At 37.3% G+C, this 20002-nt stretch overlaps 5 protein-coding genes and 2 pseudogenes across 7 annotated transcripts; 1 reads left to right on the forward strand and 6 right to left on the reverse strand.

Moving 5' to 3' along the window:
* Positions 1–143: 143 nt before the first annotated feature.
* On the reverse strand, positions 144–1173 carry LOC105957752 (uncharacterized). The gene has a single exon (XM_012981712.2). The coding sequence runs from the start codon at positions 997–999 to the stop codon at positions 430–432; it is 570 nt and encodes a 189-aa protein (XP_012837166.2). The 5' UTR covers positions 1000–1173; the 3' UTR covers positions 144–429.
* A 232-nt stretch (positions 1174–1405) lies between these two features.
* Positions 1406–4217, forward strand: FIO1 (methyltransferase). Its single transcript, XM_012981710.2, has 7 exons — positions 1406–1757; positions 2227–2432; positions 2514–2934; positions 3023–3230; positions 3470–3577; positions 3668–3878; positions 3968–4217. Exons 1-7 carry the CDS (start codon positions 1525–1527, stop codon positions 4045–4047), a joined length of 1467 nt encoding a protein of 488 aa, XP_012837164.2. The 5' UTR covers positions 1406–1524; the 3' UTR covers positions 4048–4217.
* An 86-nt stretch (positions 4218–4303) lies between these two features.
* Positions 4304–5604, reverse strand: LOC105957751 (PLC-like phosphodiesterases superfamily protein). The gene has a single exon (XM_012981711.2). It carries the CDS (start codon positions 5465–5467, stop codon positions 4511–4513), a length of 957 nt encoding a protein of 318 aa, XP_012837165.1. The 5' UTR covers positions 5468–5604; the 3' UTR covers positions 4304–4510.
* An 831-nt stretch (positions 5605–6435) lies between these two features.
* LOC105957749 (Pentatricopeptide repeat (PPR-like) superfamily protein) lies at positions 6436–8564 on the reverse strand. The gene has a single exon (XM_012981709.2). It carries the CDS (start codon positions 8363–8365, stop codon positions 6581–6583), a length of 1785 nt encoding a protein of 594 aa, XP_012837163.2. The 5' UTR covers positions 8366–8564; the 3' UTR covers positions 6436–6580.
* Positions 8565–9220: 656 nt separating this feature from the next.
* On the reverse strand, positions 9221–10177 carry LOC105957748 (dirigent protein 22 pseudogene; annotated as a pseudogene). Its single transcript, XR_016033190.1, has one exon. The product of XR_016033190.1 is annotated as a dirigent protein 22 pseudogene (transcript).
* A 1089-nt stretch (positions 10178–11266) lies between these two features.
* Positions 11267–12141, reverse strand: LOC105957747 (dirigent protein 22 pseudogene; annotated as a pseudogene). The gene has a single exon (XR_016033191.1). The product of XR_016033191.1 is annotated as a dirigent protein 22 pseudogene (transcript).
* A 2908-nt stretch (positions 12142–15049) lies between these two features.
* LOC105957448 (dirigent protein 22) lies at positions 15050–15967 on the reverse strand. Its single transcript, XM_012981368.2, has one exon. It carries the CDS (start codon positions 15790–15792, stop codon positions 15229–15231), a length of 564 nt encoding a protein of 187 aa, XP_012836822.2. The 5' UTR covers positions 15793–15967; the 3' UTR covers positions 15050–15228.
* Between the last annotated feature and the right edge of the window lie 4035 nt (positions 15968–20002).

Below are 20002 nucleotides of genomic sequence, written 5' to 3' on the forward strand. Positions count from 1 at the left end.
CACGTGGAAATTCGAATCAATACAATAAAATGGCAACGAAAGTATAAAATAATTCGACTATAGAGTATCACCTCCTCATCGAAACTCAGTTCAATTAATGGGCAGTAAATCATAAAGACAAGAAATCGATTCGAGAAACAATATTGATAGAAACCAAACTCGTTCATTGATTAGAATAAAAAGACCAAGCAGTATGTATATCCATATTCATGTATACACATTTCGGGACAAAAAAACAGACATGAACCACCGACATCGGCAGAGATTATCAATATAATAGTAAAACCCTAACAAGAGATCAATCTGCTAGGGCTTATCATGTAACCATTACCAAAAGTCAAGCTCAAACACCACAATAGAGAGCAAAAACGGAACAAAAATTACCCAAAAAAACCAGAAATACTAAATAAACGGCACTACTCCAAGAGCTCAACGGCTGGCAGTCGGGCATTCACGAGCAAAATGACCTCCCTCACCACAGTTGTAGCATCCGCCACCTCCTCCGCCGCCGCGGCCACCTCCCCGGCCGCCTCCTCCGTATCGGTCACCACCGCCTCCTCCGTATCGATCACCCCCGCCTCCGCCGTATCGATCACCACCGCCGCCGCCACCATAGCCTTCGCCTCCGCCATAACCACCACCACCACCATAACCGCGACCGCCGCCATAACCTCGACCACCGCCGCCTCTGCTCCCACCGTTGTATCCACCACCACCACCGTCTCCGCCGCCTCTGCCACCGTAAGATCCACGGGTGCTTCCCTGCACGGATGCGCCATCAGGTCCGGTAACGTTCACCGCCTTGGCACGGCCGTCATTGCCGTACTCAACAACGTACTCCACTACCTCGCCGTCGCCGAGGCTGCGGAAACCCTCGGATTTGATCGCCGATTGATGAACAAACAGATCGTCGCTTCCATCGTCAGGGGTTATAAAGCCAAACCCCTTTTGGTCGTTGAACCACTTCACACTTCCCTTCTTCACATCACCTTCCGCCATCGTTTCAGAAAAACCCTAGTTCTATCTCTCGCCCCCCAATATCAGTGTGCGTGAGATTTAGGTTTTCGCACCGCTGGCTGGTATTTATATTTGAGTAGGAACGTGCCACGTCATCGCCTAGCGGACTTGATTTCCGGAATTAACTGGATCCAAAATTCCGTAGTGGGGTCCGGGCAATTTTTCTTTATTTCTTTTTGTTAATTGTTTAATATGGGTATTCATTCGTTTTTATTTTCGGGAATCAAAGCAACGGTTGGAGCGTGTGGATGAAATCGACGGCCAGTAATTTAGCACTTGGTAGATGGATAATTAATTAATTTTACCATCACAAAATATAGTATTTTCTAATTAATGAATAATCCAATTTATTTTAATTTGGGCCCCCAATAGCAATTCAACCCATTTCAGTTCACATTGCACTAAAAGCACTGAATTGAAATAAATCGTTTTAATTACAAGCTATTAAAATTTGAAGTAGTTTAATTTTAAAATCTACCGGCGGTTAGGGCTGCCGTATCGGCGGAGATGGCCGGCAAGAGGAAGAGGAAAAACGCAGCTGAGCGGCGAGGAATCCACCCTCGGAATAAATACTCCGATAATCCGCCGGATTTCGCTTTATTAGCATCATTGTACCCGAGTTTTGAGCCCTTCGTCTTCTACTTACGCGACGACCGCCGACCCAAAATTGATTGGACGGACTTCAATGCTACTCGCGAGTTGACACGAGTGTTGCTGCTCCACGATCACGGCATCAACTGGTACTACTTTTTGAACGTTTTTGTTTTCTCCTACGGTGTTATGTTTTTGCTGTGGCTATTCATCAACAAATTATTGCTCAATTAACTTGATTAATTGTTTACTCATTTGTTTGATTGTGATGTATGGATTCTTAGCTAGGGTTATTCAATTGAATTTCTTAATTTTAAGTTTGTTGGGTGAACAAATTTTTTTCTTCAATTTCGCTTATTGTGGCAAAATTGAGTTTATTCTTCTCAGAGCTAAACTAGAAGCTTTGTTGTTCTTCTGCTGGCTACTTGTGCAATATGTTTATTTACTGTCGATATAAAGGTCACCATTGCATGATTTCATGGTATGTTATAAAATAGCTACAGTTATTTGCGATAAAATGGAAATGAAGATCTGTATCGACTAGCAAATGCATTCAAGAATTATATTCGTTTCCAATTTTTATTAAGAGCTGTTGATTCGGTGCAAATCTAACATTAGGTGGATTCCTGATGGGCAGCTCTGCCCTACAGTACCCAACAGATTGAATTACATCCACTGGATAGAGGATCTTCTGGCTTCAGACGTCGTTCCGTCTAACAGGGCTGATTGTGATGTCATCAAAGGTTTCGATATTGGGACTGGAACAAATTGTATATATCCTCTTCTCGGTGCATCCATTCTTGGTTGGAAGTTTATCGGTTCAGGTACTTGTCTTTGTTTGTTTCCGTCTCGTGTATCTCACTGTTTCGTTAAATGCTAACATTGTTTCCTATGTGTATTGTTAGATATGACTGATGTGGCTATAGAGTGGGCAAATCAAAATGTCGAGAGCAATCCGCATATTTCTCACTTGATTGAAATCAGAAAGGTCCACTTCGAGGATAACAAGGAAGAATCACAAATTAGTCAAAAATGTAGTAATGAAGGTGGATCCGAATGTAGCAATGTAAAGTCTGAAGAAACTCGTTCAGGCACGAAGAAGAGTTGTTATAATGGGCCACCTGTACTTTTAGGTGTTGTCAAAGACGAGGAGATGTTTGACTTCTGTATGTGCAATCCCCCATTCTTTGAGACAATTGAGGAAGGCGGATTGAATCCAAAGACATCTTGTGGAGGGACTTCAGAGGAGATGGTTTGTTCGGGTGGCGAACATGCCTTTATTACTCGAATCATTGAAGATAGTGTTAAGCTGAAGCACACATTTCGGTATAATTTTCATTTCGTTTCCATTAAGCTATTTGTTTTTAATCTGTCATTAATTGCCTTGACTTTTATCTTATTTTGATTCGTTTAGTTGGTACACTTCCATGGTTGGAAGAAAATTGAACCTGAATACTCTGGTATCAGAAATCTGGAATGTTGGAGCCACAGTAGTGAAAACGACAGAATTTGTACAAGGAAGAACATCGAGATGGGGACTCGCGTGGTCCTTTTTGCCTGCTTCGAGGAAAATGTTACCTTCCCATAAGATTGAAGAAAATAATCTGTCTTGCATGCTGGAGGTTTGACGCCTTTTATCTGATGTTTTATATTGTTATTTTTGTTCGTTTGTGATGCTAGAATGAATGGATTCACTAATAATGCTAAATATACTTGCAGAAGTTCGTAATGGAATATAAAAACAGCGGCAATTAGTTAATGTTTGACTTATTAATTTTAGTTTCTAGGTCCCAATGTTTAACATGGTGGTTAACCTAATTATTGTGAATGTTGCATCTCATATAGCAATTTCTTTTATTAGGGCCTTCATCGTCAGCAAAGTGGCTTTGACGTGCTGAAGTCGGTGGAATCTCACTTTTCCGGAAGCGGTGCATCCTGCAAATTAGATTCTGCTACTTTCAATGTTGATGTATGCTATAAGTCATTTTTTTTTCGTTTCAGCCTATTTACATATCCGTTTCATTTCAAGCTGACCAGTAAGGTATACTTTTATATTAAGATCACTGCTTCAAAGGATCAAATTGATTCAATACTAAAGGCCGAGACACATAATACGGTTGATGCGGCTGAGTTTAATAGATCGAATTCCCCAAATGACCAGCAAAGTCAACCAGCTGATGCCCTGCGCTTCCGCATTTCGGTCTTGCAACAAAATCCAGGAACGCTTCTCGTGAGGGGATCATTGCTCGACAGATCAAGCCCCACCTCAGGTATCTATCTATCTCAGTTTCTATTTTCGTAGCCGTCTTAATATTTATTTATTGATTTTTAAATAATATTGTAATTGTTTTGAATGCAGGTCTTTTTTCTCCAATTTTCCAGCATCTCAAAGATGTTCTGATCAACAAGTTCTGTACTGGAAGAGGTATAAAGCTGTGAGACAAACTATCAAGCCAACAAGGATCAAGACATTTTATTTAATTCTTGTAAAATTAAATCATATTTATTATTTATATTTTTCGTGGCTGCTGCCGACAGCATTTTTATTACATTATTATAATTATGTACCTTTATTTTTTTTATATATCATATTGCAATTTTTTATTAAATTATTCAAGAATTACGACATCCATATTAATTGTGGTGGCACTTCACAAATTATTAAAATAATAAAATAGTCATTGCTTAGGGTTAATAAATAAGAGCTTGAATATTATTTTATAATTTGTTATTTATTAAACAAGTAATGCCTCTTTTCACAAATTATACATTATATCCCAATAATATTAACAACAAATTAAAAGGAAAAAAAGAAAGAAAAAAAGAATCACAAATAAATACGTATTCAAACCCGTAAATGGACCCGAGTCCGACCCGTTATGCATGAGAGAATAAGATGAATTCAAGCTTTCCCTTCAACCCTAGCGCTCGTCAAACCAACGCATGCATCAACAAAATCCTCATCGATAAAATCGGTCGAAAATATCTGCAGCCTGTCTGCAAACCCTCGCGCAAAGCTCTGACATATGAACATCCTCGCATACCCACGGATCCGATCCGTAACCGGCTTCACGCACAGTACCGGGTTATCCGCCTGAGGCGTGACCGTATTCTCGACCCGGTAAAAATACTTCCGGTTCGCCGCCGGCGATTGTTCCCCCAAGAACTTGAGATTGCTCTCGAATTTCGTCGACGGCAAATCAGTGTCGATCCAGTTGTCCTTCAAGTAACCCGAACTCCAAAGCGGGCCACCCGGTTTCGGCTGGGCCGATTTCCTCGGCTTCCAAACGCAGATCACCCGCTTCGGCAGTAGTTCGGAGATCGTTTTGTTGAACACCTGTTCGTCGTGGTGGATCAGAAACTCGCCGAGCTGATCCACCAAGTACTGGTCGAAATCGGGCGGGTCGTCGTGCCCGAACTCGGTTCGGATTTCTAGAACCACGATCTCCGACTGGGTCTCCTGGATAAATTTCCTGACGTCACTGATGACGACGTCGACGCTGTGGCTGAGTATGATGCCGTGGCAGACCCGGCGGTCCTCCTGGACCCGAATATCCAGGACCCGGGCGCCCGTTTTTAGCTGCCCGTAGATTGAGAGTGACTGGCATTGGGCGAAGGGCCGGGTCACGAGCGGGATTCCGATATCGTTGGTGGCGGAATCGTGTGTGCCCGGCCAGACAATCTGGTGGATCCGGATGTTGTCCGGGTTGAGACCGGACATCCAGTTGGCCCTGTCGGGCGGGTGGTAGTCCGACCCGGGAAAATCGCATCCTCCGTTCTGTTGGAGGTCTGCAAGGACTTTCTTCTCCGCCGAGATCGCTTTTCTCCGTTCGACTTGTTTCGAAAGCTGCGCACCCATCGTTAAGAAGAAGACAAGAGGTTTTATCAAAATTCTTGTTCCTTTTTTTTTTTTTTTGTTTTGTGTGATCAATAATAATAAACAGATTGTAGTTCAATTTCGTTGTCAATGTCTTGTTGTGTTTGGTGTAGGTGGGCCGGATTGAATGAATGATTGGCGGGGTTTTATAATTGATTTATTATTTTATTTATTTTTTAATCTTAATTGATGATGGTCCATTTGTATGGCTGTCCAATGCTACACGTTAGTTGGCTTTTCTTATATGGAAATATCATATTTGATGATCAATATTTTGTTAAAATAAATATTAGTTGGACTAGTTATATGGAATTGGAATGAGTTTACAGAGTTGGATAAGAAAATTGGAGGGATATTCGGTGAATATATGATAACAAGTAGCAACTGTTGTGGAAATTAAAAAGAAAAAAAAAAGTAATGGAGTTTGAGCTGTAGACGGTAGGTATAATGTGATTGTTAGATTGATATTTAATTGTGTGGGGACTAATTTATTTATTTATTATTATTATTTTAGTTTATATAAAATAAAAGAAGAATGATATAATCAAGAAGCATTCCACTTCTGCACATCGTGTTAATGGCGAGTCGACAGCCAGCTAAGCTACATTCTTCCATACTGAGCCAACTTACTTTCTTTCATAGTAAAAATGTTTTATGCAATAGTATAATTATTAATTAGCTATCAAGTGTAAAAATTATTAATTAATGGAGTAATTAGCAACTTAATGGTGGATTAACAAAAGAGGTCAGCATCAGCCAACCATAAATTACCCAGTTTTGTGTCTCATCTGCAGAAACTAAGGACATATACAAGTTTATGAAGTCTATCCCCCACAAATCCAAGCTTCAATAAATAGATATTTGATATAAGATTCATAAATTAATATTGTTTCATAAAATTAACAAGAGCACAAAAATAAATAAATTGGTGTGATACAACAGACAGAGGAGAATCAGATAAGAACGATATCGTGTTTGGCATAAACTTTCGCAATAAAAACATTCCAAGTTTTAGAAGGCGAGATGGTTCGATTACCTTCCTTCATCATAAATACGCGAAAACTAAAAAAATAAATAAAAAAGAATTCGGGCATTTTACCTTTCAACATTACACAATGAGCTCCCGTCAGTTAATAGTTCCAAAACCGAGGTTGTTTCCTCTTCGGTACGATGCAACTTACTACGTTTTTTAATATCTAACCGCAATTTTCTATCAATCTCTAACCAACTAAGGGCATTGTCTTTTCCCACACTTCTCGTGTTCATAAGCTGTCTCACTTCTTGCGCAGATTCCCACCTCCCAAGAGCAGCATATATACCCGATAATAAAATGTACGCTGCAGGGGAATGAGGCTCTAGTTCGACAAGATGCCTCGCTGCTATTCTACCCAATTCAATATTCCCATGAATTTTACAAACACCAACTAAGGCATTCCAAACACGTTCGTCGGGCTCAAACGGCATCTTCTTCAGTTGATTCATTACCTCATCGAAACATCCTGACCGTCCAAGTAGATCAATCAAGCACGCATAATGCCCTTGATCTGGAACAATGCTATAATCTTGATTCATCGTTTCAAACAGATAAATACCTTCTTGAACAAGCCCAGAATGACTGCACGCATTGAGAAGGGCGAGAAAGGTGACATCATCTGGTTTCACACCCGACCTCACCATATCGGCGAACGTCTTTACTGCTTGCTTGCCGCATCCGTGATGTGCTAATGCAGATATAATCGTGTTCCACAAAACGACATTTTGCTTGTTATCTGTTGCGTTGAAGACTTGTATCGAAGATTTTAAGCTTCCGCACTTTGAATACATGTCAATGAGTGAGCTTAAAACTACTACGTTAGGCCTAATCCCAGCAGTTATCATCCGTGAATGAATTTGCTTACCATGATCGTGTGAATTTATGCTAGCACAAGCGAAAAGGCAACTACTGAAAGTAAATTGATCAGGCTCTATATTAAGCATGACCATCTTCGAGAATAACTTCAGGGAACAATGCCCCATTCCGTTTTGGGCGTACCCTGCAATCAAAGCAGTCCAAGAAACGGAATTCTTCTCTGGCATTGTGTCGAACATTTCTTGAGCCGATTTCATATCACCCCCTTTTGCATAGCCTGAAACCAAAGTGGTCCAAGCAAGAACATCCCTTTCGCTCATCTGATCGAATAACCTCCTAGCATCTACCAGTTCACCACATTTTGCATACACATCAATTATAGAACTTGAAAGAACCACATTTGACAAGAATCCAAGAAGGAAAACTTGACAATGCAATTGTTTGGCAAGCCACAAATCTCTCAGCTTAACACAAACAGTTAAAACCCCAGCAAAACTGTATTCGTTGAACCCGATATTCGACCTCCTTAACTCAATATGAAGCCTTAGAGCCTCATCAAACCACCCGCTCTGCACATACGCCATCACCATCGTATTCCAACTGACGAAATCTCTCTCAGGCATTTTATCGAACAGTCGTTTCGCGGCCTTCACCATCCCCAGCTTCGCGTAACCCGAAAGCATATTGTTCCAGGAATACAAATTTCTCGCAGTCATTTTATCAAACACGTCGCGGGCCTTCACATGATCGCCGCATTTGGCGTACATATTAATCAAATGGTTGGACAAGAACGCGTTGGGGCGTTTCGAACCGGTGAGCTTCAAATGAAGGTGGACGGATTTCCCGAATTTAATGGATTTCGCACCGGCGCATTGATGAATGAGGGATGCAATTAAGTCAGAGTTCAAAAGAAAGCCATTGCGAGATAAGAGAGGTAAAGCGTCAACGGCTTCCCGGAGTTGACCTCGTGAGGTGAGATCGACAAGATTTTGAACGGCGCAAGGGTAGCTACGGAATCTTTTGGGTTTCATAGCAGGAACGGCAACATGTGAGCTCCGGCGAGCATCGCCGCCTGCGATTGGTCACCGCCGACCGTTGGTAAAAAGGTCACTCCGATTTTGACGACTTACAAAATGGAAATGTGGGCTTCGTTATTGGGCTGATACAACTCTGGAATGGACTTGATGACGTGGACGGACGGAGCCTTATTCCGACGATGAAGCCCAATTTTCTATTGATTATTTTATAGCAACGATGGGCCCTAATTGGAGAAAGTTTCGGGTTTATTGCATCCGGGCCCCTGTGTTTTCTGTAATTTCTAAACAACCCCTATAAGTGTACACAAATTTAATTATTAATTAAGGTAAATTCCACTTTCCCCCTAGTACTTTGCTCGGTATCGCTTTACCCCCTTCTACTCTCAATTGCATCGGTTTGCCCCCATGTAGTGGAAAATCTGTCTCAATGTGGCTCTCGCCATTAGTTTTCAGACATTTAACATTAAAACCGTTTGATCTAAGTTTAAAAATTACAAAAAAAGTCACTCCTTCCAGTTTAAATAATTATTAAAAAAACTAAAAAAATAAATTGTGGTTGGTATCGTGGACTATATTTTCTCGTTGCTTGAACTTTTAATAATTTTATTTTTTGTTTTTTTTAATTTTTAGTATTTTTAATAATTATTTAAATTAGGAGATGTGGCGTTTTTGTAATTTCAGACTTTGGACGGTGTTAAGGTCAAATATCTGAAAAGTGACAACTACAATTTTTTCAGTACAGCAGGACAAATCAATACAATCAAGAATAGAATGTGGTAAATTAATACCGAGCCAAAGTACATGGGGAAATTGGAATTTACCACATTAATTATTCAAAGTGAACACAAATTTAATTATTGAAAGGAACTAGAAATTTGAAATTAATAATGCAATACAATAACATCATACTAAAAGATGAAATAAAATAAAAAAACGCTAAGCCGGACAACAACAAATAACAATAATATAAAAATAATAATAGTAAATCAATCGAGCAATCAAAAATCAATCAAAAAAGCAATCAAAAATCATAATGCAAGACAATGACATCATACTCCACAATAGCATCTTGGGAGGTAAGATTAAACCAGACCGTCTGCGCGGTGGCGACGCCTCTCGCCAGCCGGAAAACACCAGAGCCGCCGACAATAGGCATCTCTCTATACTCATTCAATATCGGATTATGGCCAACTATAGTAAGCGTGCTACCGTTATATTTCCCATCCGTGAACACATAATTCAGCGTCATTAGCAAACCGAATTCCTCCATCGAAGCTGAGGCGTAGATTCCCTGGGCTCGCCCGATGATCTTCGAATCGGGCTCGGGCCCAACGGTCAACTGGTTGTCCATCACTCGCACTACGCCGAAATTTGTCGGATAAACGACCGTGGAATTTGGCTTTGCGACTGTAACAGCACTCGGGTTATCGCCAGCTACGATATCGTGAAAGTAGAAGTGGAGTTTCGTTGTTTTTTCCTTTGCATTCGGAAGGTCTTTGAACCATTGCTCTACTGCTTCGGGCCCTTCACCGTTAACGGGCTGTGCTATTGTCGTCACAACAAGGCCGGAGATTGAGAAAGAAATCAGAAGAATTAATATTGTGCATAGTTTCTCCATCTTCTTTTTCTCCGGTCGTTTCTAATTACCAAAACACGAATTTGAGGTGGTATATATTGAATATGTATCGGACATATTAATATTAAATGATACACATAAACGAAGTTTAGGGCTGCGAAAATTGATCGGCACATGGCAATTATCAAATGAAAGTCGGAAGTGGCGGCAATTTTTTTATTTTGCCGCCACTAGTTGTTCACAAGATAATAATACTTGGTAGTTGGTTAACTACTTCTGGAGGCATCTAATTTCATTATTTATTTATTTATTTATAAGGGTAAATTACAAAAACCCCCTGAGGTATGGTCAAATTACAAAAACCCCCCTCTTGTTTGGATAATTACATATACCCCCCTCAACTATGATTTTTTTCTTACACCTCCACCCTTATTGTGCCAAATTCAATATAATCATCTAGATTCCGTGTAATGTGCTCTAGTTTGTATTCATTTTGTGTAAAAATACAGTTTCGGATGCACTACAAACTGATATACACAAGCTAAAAATCACATATTATGATCATCTTACTTCATAATGTAGAGTTTGAATGGTATAAAACGGGTAGAAAAGTGATAATATTTCATATAATCTCGAAGATTCCACTAAATTTGAAGAGCTGAGGGGTGGTTGTAATTATCCAAACAAGAGGGGTGTTTTTGTAATTTAATCATACCTCAGGGGGGTGTTTGTAATTTACCCTTATTTATAATTTGCTTTGACCCCATTGAAAGTAATGGGCTTCTAGCCCAATAAATTACATCTTTAATCCCTAAGCTGGTAATTAGTAGAAGCCCATCTGGACTCGAATAATCAACTTAATTGCAGGGATAAATAGTCTTTGGTCTTCTTGATTAAGGTCAAAATAATTATCATTTTATATTTACTTTCAAGAATTCTTTCTAATTTTTTTTGGAGTTCAACAGGGTAATTCGAGCATTGTAGGATTTTAGTTGCGTGAACAATTATTGAGCGTAGAAATTACACTCAATACATTTACCTCACGTGATTTTTTTTTTAATCTAGATTTAAGGTATCCTTGAAGGAAAAATAATCGAATAAATTTGCAATTAAGAAAATGATTAAAGGGCAAAAGATTTGACGTGAATCATAACTATATAATGTTTTATAGAATAAAATAAATTTATAGGTAAATGTTTTGAATGTAAAACCTAATTTATCGCTGTTTGAATTGGACTCAAAGCCTGTTACAAATAGAATCAATGGCCACTGTGTAATCAGCACAATTAATTAATTAATATATTAATTAATTGTCACAATTATGAGAAAATTGAATAATCATACATCATTTAATCAAATATGCTTCAATTATTACATTCTACGTCATCATCGAAAGAAGAAACAATCTCATCCCATCATCAATTATTATTAAAATCACTAAAAAGGGATATAATAATAAAATAAAATAAAAAAGAGAAAAGAAAAAATTCAAGAACCGAAAAATATGAGTCATCAATAATGAAGCACCATGATATTGTACTCCACAACAGCGTTACCAGATCTAGGATTAAACTTGGCGGTCTCCGCCGTGGCGACGCCGCGGGCCAGCCGGAAAACACCGGAGCCGCCGAGCACGGGCATTTCGCGGTACTCTTGATTAATGGGATTGGACCCCACCACACTGAGCGTGCTCCCGTTGTACTTTCCGCCGGTGAAGACGAAGTTCAGCGTCATGAGCAGGCACATCTCCTCCGACGAGGTGTAGCCGGTGATTCCTTGGGCCCGGCCCACAATCTCGGATTTCGGGCCAGGCCCGACTGTGAGTGGGTTGTCTATAATAGAGACCAGCCCGAAGAGTGTCGGTGACTTGAAAGTGGCGTTGGCCTGAGCCACCGGCACGGCGGTGGGGTTGCTGCCGCTGACGATGTCGTGGAAGTAGAAGTTGAGTTTGGTCACTTTTTCCTTTGAAGTGTGGAGTTTTTTGAACCATTTTTCAACTGATTTGGGCCCTTTTTCAGCTGCTGCTAAACTATCATCAACTAGCACACAAATTACTATAAAAAAATAAATAATCAAAACCATGTGTTGCTGCTGCTTCCTCATAGTTAGTTTCTCTTTCTAAAATTCTCTCTCTTGTTTGTGTGTAGGTGTGTGTGGTGGGTGTTTATGTAGAAGATAGGAAGAGTGATGGTCGAAAATGTAGACCATGTGAGAATTATGGACTTATATGCAAAGTATTGAATTAATTTTATATTTGACAGTCAACATTTGTGTACCTTCCTCTCTCTTTTTACCATCAATTTGGACTTTGTAAAAAGATTTGGAAAAATAATTATAATTGCATACTTATTAAACTTATTATACATGAAACAAGATATGCAAATCTATAGTTTAATTATTATATTAATTATTAAAAATTGGGGTGGATTCTAAACTTTTTCCCCACTCCAGTAAGTCTCGGTCAAGTACATACAATTCCCACGCATTAATCAATCTTGGGATTCACACCACCACTCAGATCTCAAATAGTAGCTAACCAAATATTTTTTTATTTTTTAATATATCCTCACTTTCTGGAAGAAAGTCGACAGCTGTTATTCAGCTTTCATGTGCTGCTGCCATATTTCATACTATTTTGTGTTGTCGACTTGTCTTTTACGCAAATTATGAAAAATCTCGATAGATTCATGTATTATATTAACAAAAAAACAACTCACCAGGTAAAATTATGAATGTTAAATCGGTATAATCGAATCGAAATTTTGGAACATCAACATCGCCATTTATCGAACTGAATACACAATTTGGTTCAGTAAATAAACGAATAACATAAATTTTGTATAATTTTTTTTAAAAATAATGAGTGGTTGTAATTATCCAATCAATAAAAAATATTCGTAATTTGGCCATACATGAGGGGTAGTCCAAATTTGGCCTTTATTATAAAGCTCGTTAAAACTTAAATTGATTTCCTTGCATTTAAAGGCGAAATCCCTCGCCCCCATCCCTTGGCCCGACAATGATTGATGGAAGAATGTAAATCATGGTAACTCAACGGCCCTAGCGGACCCGGACCTAGTGCCCATAAGGAACCAACCCTCATTGGAATTGAAATTCTCACACTGCGGCTGCCAGGATTCGATCCTAGGACCTTGCATCAACTTACCACATCCGGAACTTGTTGAGTGTTAAGTATATATTTTTATACTTTATCGTACCTTTTTATTTGAGCTTTTGGTGTGATTTAACGATATTTGGTGCTTAAAAAGTTGATTTATTGTATTTTAGGTATAAATTGAAGAATTGGAAAAGTTTGGGGTCAAAACTGCAAATTTGGAGAAAATCTGGGCCAAAAGTGAAATAATCAAAAATATGCTGAAATTGGCTGAAAATAGGCCCGCACGGCCGTGCCAAAATTAGCCTATTTTTGGCACGGCCGTGCCAAATGCTGAATTTGGGCAGAAGGTTTTGGCCGTGCCAAATGCTGAATTTGGGCAGAAGGTTTTGGCGATTCTCGTGCGGCCGTGCGAGAATTGCACTGATTTTCGCGCGGCCGTGCCAACACACGCTGGACACAATTTTGGACTTTTAATCACACAAGGAAACCTAAAATCATCTACCAAGTTGGGACATCTATTTAAGCCCAAACCAAGCACGAATCAAAGGACTTTTGAACACAACCTTGAAGCGAGAGGAGCGAGAGAACGAAGAATCGAAGACGGAAAATTGACAACTCTTCATCATAATTCTTCTTCGCCTATCTTTTCTTAATCTATGAATTTTATTACTTTTATTATGTTTTTCGTTATGAGTAGCTAAGTTTTTAATCTAGGATTTTGTTGGAACCCTATGTGGGGATGGTGAACCCGTTTTCTTGAGATTATGCAATTATGATTTATGATTATTTCTTATACTTGTTATGATTGTTAGTGCATGAACTTGATCAATTTATGTGCTTTATCTGTGATTATTGGGATTGACTCGACAGAGCTATTTTGATAATTAGACGGTAAGTATAAGAACCTTCGAGTAGTTTTCACCGGATGAGTGTGTCAATTGCATGTGGTGTCGTCGACATACAGATATCACCTTAGGTAGCCATTTACGAGACTGGTTAGTTAATGTTTTATTCATAATTGGTTTGCATAGACATATGGTGAATCGTTTATGAATAATAGACTCATAATACACGCGACAGCGGGTTATGAGTAAATTAGTGTCTCGGGTTAATAATCATGAATCATATATTTCATAATTGAGGGGTTTTGGGTGAGCAATTCTTGCATAGGGGGAAGATAAAATCCTAGGTCCGTTTTAATTGATATTTTCCCGTGTTATTTGCTTTCTTAATTAGTTTAGTTGTTTAATTGATTTAATTTGACAAACTTGCGTATGCTGGATAAAAATCATAATTGTTAGAATTTGGTACTTAGGATTAGGTAATTTGCCTATTCCCTGTGGGATCGACATCCGACTCTCACGAGTCTACTTTACTACTTGTTTGCGATACGTGCACTTGCGTGTTGGTATTTAGCACCCAACATTGAGCTACACCCATGCGGGCTTAAATTGATTTCCTAAATGCATACGACATGTGATTATGACTTTCTTATAGAATTAACAAGCTTTAGTAAAAAAGATACAATCATTTTTTCTTATTGAATTAATATCGAATTTTTAAAGTTACATTTGATGTTCATTTGATAAAATAATTGAGTTGACCTCGAACGAGTTATAATCGAGCAGAACACGACTCAATTCGAGTAACTTTTTTTACACATTCTGCCATTTTCTTTTATAATCGGGATCGAATTCGAGTAGACTTTATAAATTATCAAACAAAAATATGCGTTCAAGCGAGATTGTGTCACTATTAACAAAACAAATTTTTAACAGATCAAATTGAATCAAGTATTTTAGGTCCAATATATATTAAAGCCCATTTGAGTATTTAACGATTTAAACCCAGGCAAGATCACTCATATACAATATCCACCCACTAACAGAATGGCCCATACATTTATCTACCCAAGCCCAATGGGCCCAACCATTAACAGAGCGACACGTATCAAATAATTCACCCCAAAAAAAAAATCACATATAATTAAATTATTTTTTTCCAGCTTACACAAATGAGATGTGCATGCACAATGACCATCCACCCATAATAATTTATTGAAAAAATAAAATAAAAAAGAACAACATAGAAAATAATTAACAACATAAAAAGCCCGAAACATTCCTTAAACAACAAACAACAAATAATCAAATAATAACTATTTTAATAATGCAATATCGTAATATTGTACTGGAAAAAAGCATCACCGGTGGTAGCGTTCATCGACACCGTCGAAACACCAACGATGCCACGTGCCAGCCGGAAAGCGCCCGTGCCGCCGACAATCGATAATTCACGACGAGGTTGCATATATGCATTATGCCCCATAACATTCAACGTGCTCCCGTTGTACCTCCCCCTCGTGAACACTAAATCGAACGTCATATGAAAACTCGTGTCCTCCAACGACGAAAACGCAAAGAACCCCTGCGCCTGGCCCACGATCATCGCATCGGGTTTCGGCTCGACGCGAATCGGGTCATCCAGGACGGCCATTAAACCAAACAATGTGGGAGATGCTGACGTGGAATTCGCAAAGGCCACCGGCAAATTCGACGGGGTCGGGCTAGTGAATATGTCTTGTACGTAGAGCTGGAGCTCGGTCACCTTTGACTTGACCTGGTCAATGTTTCGGAGAAACTCCTTGATCGGCGTCGCGCCGTTCGATTTGGCTGCCATTGTTGCTACTGAGAAAAGTACGATCAAGAATATGTGTTGCTTCGCCATTTTGGTTAGTGAGTAATAATAATTTATAATTATACGAATTATGAAACAACCAAAAGCGCTATTTATAGAGGGTTAGTTAATCAAGATCTCGTTATTTAATAATTGGGAAAAAAGTAAAAAAATAAAAAAAATCGCGTCTGCTACAAGCAATATGATTAATCAATAATCATTACAACAAATTCAGAATAGCACAGCAGCCGCCGCCTGAGGGAGAATTAGTAAAAGTTATTTGAATTTCACAACTTGCAAATAATGTTTTTGTTTTGGATAAATATTATTGGTTGGAATTGTAGGGTTTGGTAAATAGTTTTGGAAATGCGCTTTTGTCGATATATAATAATTGATTAGTGCGTGACTTGTTTTGAACAGAGAATTAAGGGATCCAATTCCCATGTTATGATGACAGCTACGTACGTAATAGTTCAATTTTAAATACAGTAAAATAAAAAATGAAGGATCTCTTACGTATGGAGATATATAATTTCTTGCAGCCATGTTTTTTTTACTACAAGTTTGCTTTTCATGTAAGAAAATAGAGAATGGGTGCAATATCAATGTCATAATCGTCACTTTCTTATCGAGAAAGCGTGTTTAATTCATTGTTGGAGTATTTGACGATAGAATAGCTCAACTATTAATTTAATTAACCCAATTTATATGGTCAAGCACTTAATCAAGTTTTTTTTTAATAATAATTGAAAAGGTCAATTAGTTGTAGTTTACACGATCAATTTTAAGTAATTTTTAATACATAATTTATGTGTTTAAATTTTGATAAATGGGATATAATTTAAAAAAATAATAATTTATACTATTTTGATTAAGTATTACAATGTTGACTAGTTTTGTGATATTTTCAAGTAATTCAAATGCAATTGTCATCCTCACTTAATTCTTAAGATAAACTTTTTCTGAATGTATAATCTTAGTTCATAGAACCACGAGATAAACATGATCATGTGATGGCTAACGTCGCAAAATCGAATTTTGTTTTTAATTGGTCTCGCTATAAAGAGTGTGGGAAGTCGAGTTTGTTCTTTCAATTTCCTCGATAACACTAAAGCGAGTACAAAAAAAAAAAAAACGAGTACAGAAAAAATTGGATTGAAATTGACTTTTTTTTTTTTGAAATTTCGATTACGAACCAATTTTAATTTGAATTTGAATTTGAAGATAGTGTTTAGTTATGTATTTTTATTTGCAGATGTTGTTGTTGCGCTAATTATTTTATGTTAATTTCAGATAATTTTATGGAAATCTTTTCGAAATAATATCTAAATAATTAGGAGTCTTGAGATGTCATTAACATCAGTTGTTAATCTTTTTAGTTACGCTAAAACACCACATAGAAATATCAAATTCAATGAAGCATTAAAACATCATTGATTGAGAATTAACGTAAGACATTGGTGACCCACAACCTGCATCTTTACAAGAAAGAAATCTCAGCAGCCACAAAACAACAAAGATACACACACCATATATATATATATATATATATATATATATATATATATATATATATTAATATATATATATATATATATATATATATATATATATCATTTTTTTTAATGCAAAAATAATAAAAATAAAATATCTTTTTATTATTCAGCAGGTGCAAAGAATCAAATCAAACGACACAAAACACATGATGAAATGAGGCTCTCACGCCAGATTAGCTACATCAAAAGTTGTACAAAAAAATTAAGGTGTATTCCACTTTACCCCCTTTACTTTGGCTGAATATCACTTTACCCCCTTGTACTCTCAATTGCATCGATTTGCCCCCCTGTACTTGAAAAATTGTCTCAATGTGGTCATCGCCGTTAGTTTTCAGACCTTTGACCTTAACACCGTTTGATCTAAGTTCGAAAATTACAAAAAAGCCACCCCTCCCAGTTTAAATAATTATTAATAAAATAAAAAAATAAAATAAAAATTGTGGCTGGCGTCGTGAAATATGTTTTCTCGTTGTCTTGAATTTTTTGTTATTTTGTTTTTTGTTTTTTTTTTTTAAATTTTTTAATAATTATTTAAACTGGAGGGGTGACATTTTAGTAATTTTCAGACTTAAATCAAACGGAATTAAGGTCAAAGGTCTGAAAACTAACGGCGATGACCACATTGAGACAATTTTTCAAGTACAAGGGGGCAAATCGATGCAATTGATAGTAGAAGGGGGTAAAATGATATCGAGCCAAAGTATAAGGGGGGAAAATCGATGAATTGAGAGTAGAATGGGGTAAAGTGATATCGAACCAAAGTACAAGGGGACAAATCGATGCAATTGAGAGTACAAGGGGGTAAAGTGATATCCAACCAAAGTACAAGGGTTAAAGTGAAATTACCCAACAAATTATAAAACTAATAAACAACAATTAATTAGTAACCAAACAAATATAAAAATAATAAAAATAAGGGTTAATAAGATATAACCCCCTCATTAGAAAAAATATTAGGACTAACCACCTTACAATATTTTTAATGCGTCAAACCCCCTCAGAAATGTCAATTACTGAACTACCCCTATAATTTGTAATAGCGAAGACCCCCCCCCACCGTTTTCCCCAAATACTGCATATCTTCAACCATATTCTTCAATATAATTTCTCCCCTGCTATATTCATGCCGAGAAATTCTCCCAAAAAAAACTAAAATATATATCGGATATTTTCCCCTCTCAAATATTGCCCTAGTTTGCTACATCTTCAGCGAAAAAAAAAAATCAGAATACCATTATATTGTGCAATTCGTTCAGCAACACAGGTTGACAAAAATGGTGAAGAACGGCAAGAAGAAGACAGGTAGTTTGCTATATACCCATCTCTACCACATAATTTCTGTTTTTGACACCTTCTTCAGCGACTCCGAAGGACAAAATCGAGGTCTCCTACAAAAACGGTATACAGCGGTACGCGACGACCATATGCGACGGTTTGGATGTCTTCCATGGTTGATTACTCAAAAATGGAGTTTGTAAACACGATTGTTTTTTAAATCTACAGATCTATGGTCACACTACTTGTTGAATCATAAATATTTGTTTTCCTATGAAATTTGTTTTATCAGAGTCCAAAACAAAGAAAAGATCAGTATAAAAATCGGTAGTTCACTATATTTTTCCCGAAGTCAACTATAAAAATCGGTAGTTCACTATATTTTTTCCGAAGTCAACTATAAAAATTAGATAGTCAACTATAATTTTTACGATGTCAACTATAAAAAATGGTAGTTAACTATATTTTTGCCAGAGTCAACTACAAAAATTAGATAGTCAACTATAATTGTTCAAATGTCAACTATAAAAAAATTGGTAGTCAACTATAATTTTTCCATTAATTTACCATATTATTTTTTAATTTAAGATACTATAATGTTATAAAATTGAATACTCATGATAAAGATCTCATCTTCATGAAAATATAAATTTCATAGAGTAGAAAATAAAATGATTTCAAGGACCAAAAAATGAGATATAGAAGAAAAGGTACAGTAGTGAGAAGAAATAGTGGAAAAAAACTGAAACAAAAACAGGCGAGAAAAGAGGAATTGAGGGAAGAGAAAGAAGAGAGAGAGAAGAGAGAGGGAGAAAAAGGAAAAAAAAAAGATACGGAAAATAGAAAATTGGGGAGGAGAGAGAAGATAAGAGAGAGGAGAGAGAAAAATTAGAAGAAAGAGAGAGAGAGAGAGAGAAGAGAGAGAGAGAGAAAAAAGAAGAAAAGAAAAAGATACGGAAAAGATGAAATTGGGGAGGAGAGAGAAGAGAGAGAAGGAAAGGAAGAGAGAGAAGATAGGAGAGAGGAGAGAGAAAAATAAGAAGAATAAAAGAACACGTTAAAAAATTGAGGAAAATAAGGAAGAGAGAGAAATTAATGGAGATATAAAATGACGGATATGAGAGAAATAAGGAGAAGAGAGAGAAAGTTGGAGATAAATATGGACAAAAAAGGGCATAATGGGCATTAACATAAGATTAGGGGGGTCACACAATTCAGAAAATATTAAATGGATTTGTCTACAAATGGTCAATTATAAATTGGGCCTATACTATATTATTTTACCTAATGAGGGGGTTATCCCTCATTTTCCCTAAAAATAAATATCTTTTCATTATTCACCAGTTGCAAAGAATCAAATCAAACGACACAAAACACATGATCAAAATGAGGCTCTAACGCTACATCAAAAGTTGTACAAAAGAATTATA

This window comes from Erythranthe guttata, chromosome 2 (genome assembly GCF_056151865.1).
Source record: "Erythranthe guttata isolate IM_541 chromosome 2, IM_541, whole genome shotgun sequence".
Taxonomy (NCBI): domain Eukaryota; kingdom Viridiplantae; phylum Streptophyta; class Magnoliopsida; order Lamiales; family Phrymaceae; genus Erythranthe; species Erythranthe guttata.

Bases quoted from the DNA above. Each gene is read 5' to 3' on its own strand.
- LOC105957752 (XM_012981712.2), bottom strand. From the start codon at position 999: ATGGCGGAAGGTGATGTGAAGAAGGGAAGTGTGAAGTGGTTCAACGAC.
- FIO1 (XM_012981710.2), top strand. From the start codon at position 1,525: ATGGCCGGCAAGAGGAAGAGGAAAAACGCAGCTGAGCGGCGAGGAATC. The intron at 3,231-3,469 runs GTTTGACGCCTT...TTCTTTTATTAG, and splicing joins ATCTGTCTTGCATGCTGGAG to GGCCTTCATCGTCAGCAAAG. The intron at 3,879-3,967 runs GTATCTATCTAT...TTTTGAATGCAG, and splicing joins CAGATCAAGCCCCACCTCAG to GTCTTTTTTCTCCAATTTTC.
- LOC105957751 (XM_012981711.2), bottom strand. From the start codon at position 5,467: ATGGGTGCGCAGCTTTCGAAACAAGTCGAACGGAGAAAAGCGATCTCG.
- LOC105957749 (XM_012981709.2), bottom strand. From the start codon at position 8,365: ATGAAACCCAAAAGATTCCGTAGCTACCCTTGCGCCGTTCAAAATCTT.
- LOC105957448 (XM_012981368.2), bottom strand. From the start codon at position 15,792: ATGGCGAAGCAACACATATTCTTGATCGTACTTTTCTCAGTAGCAACA.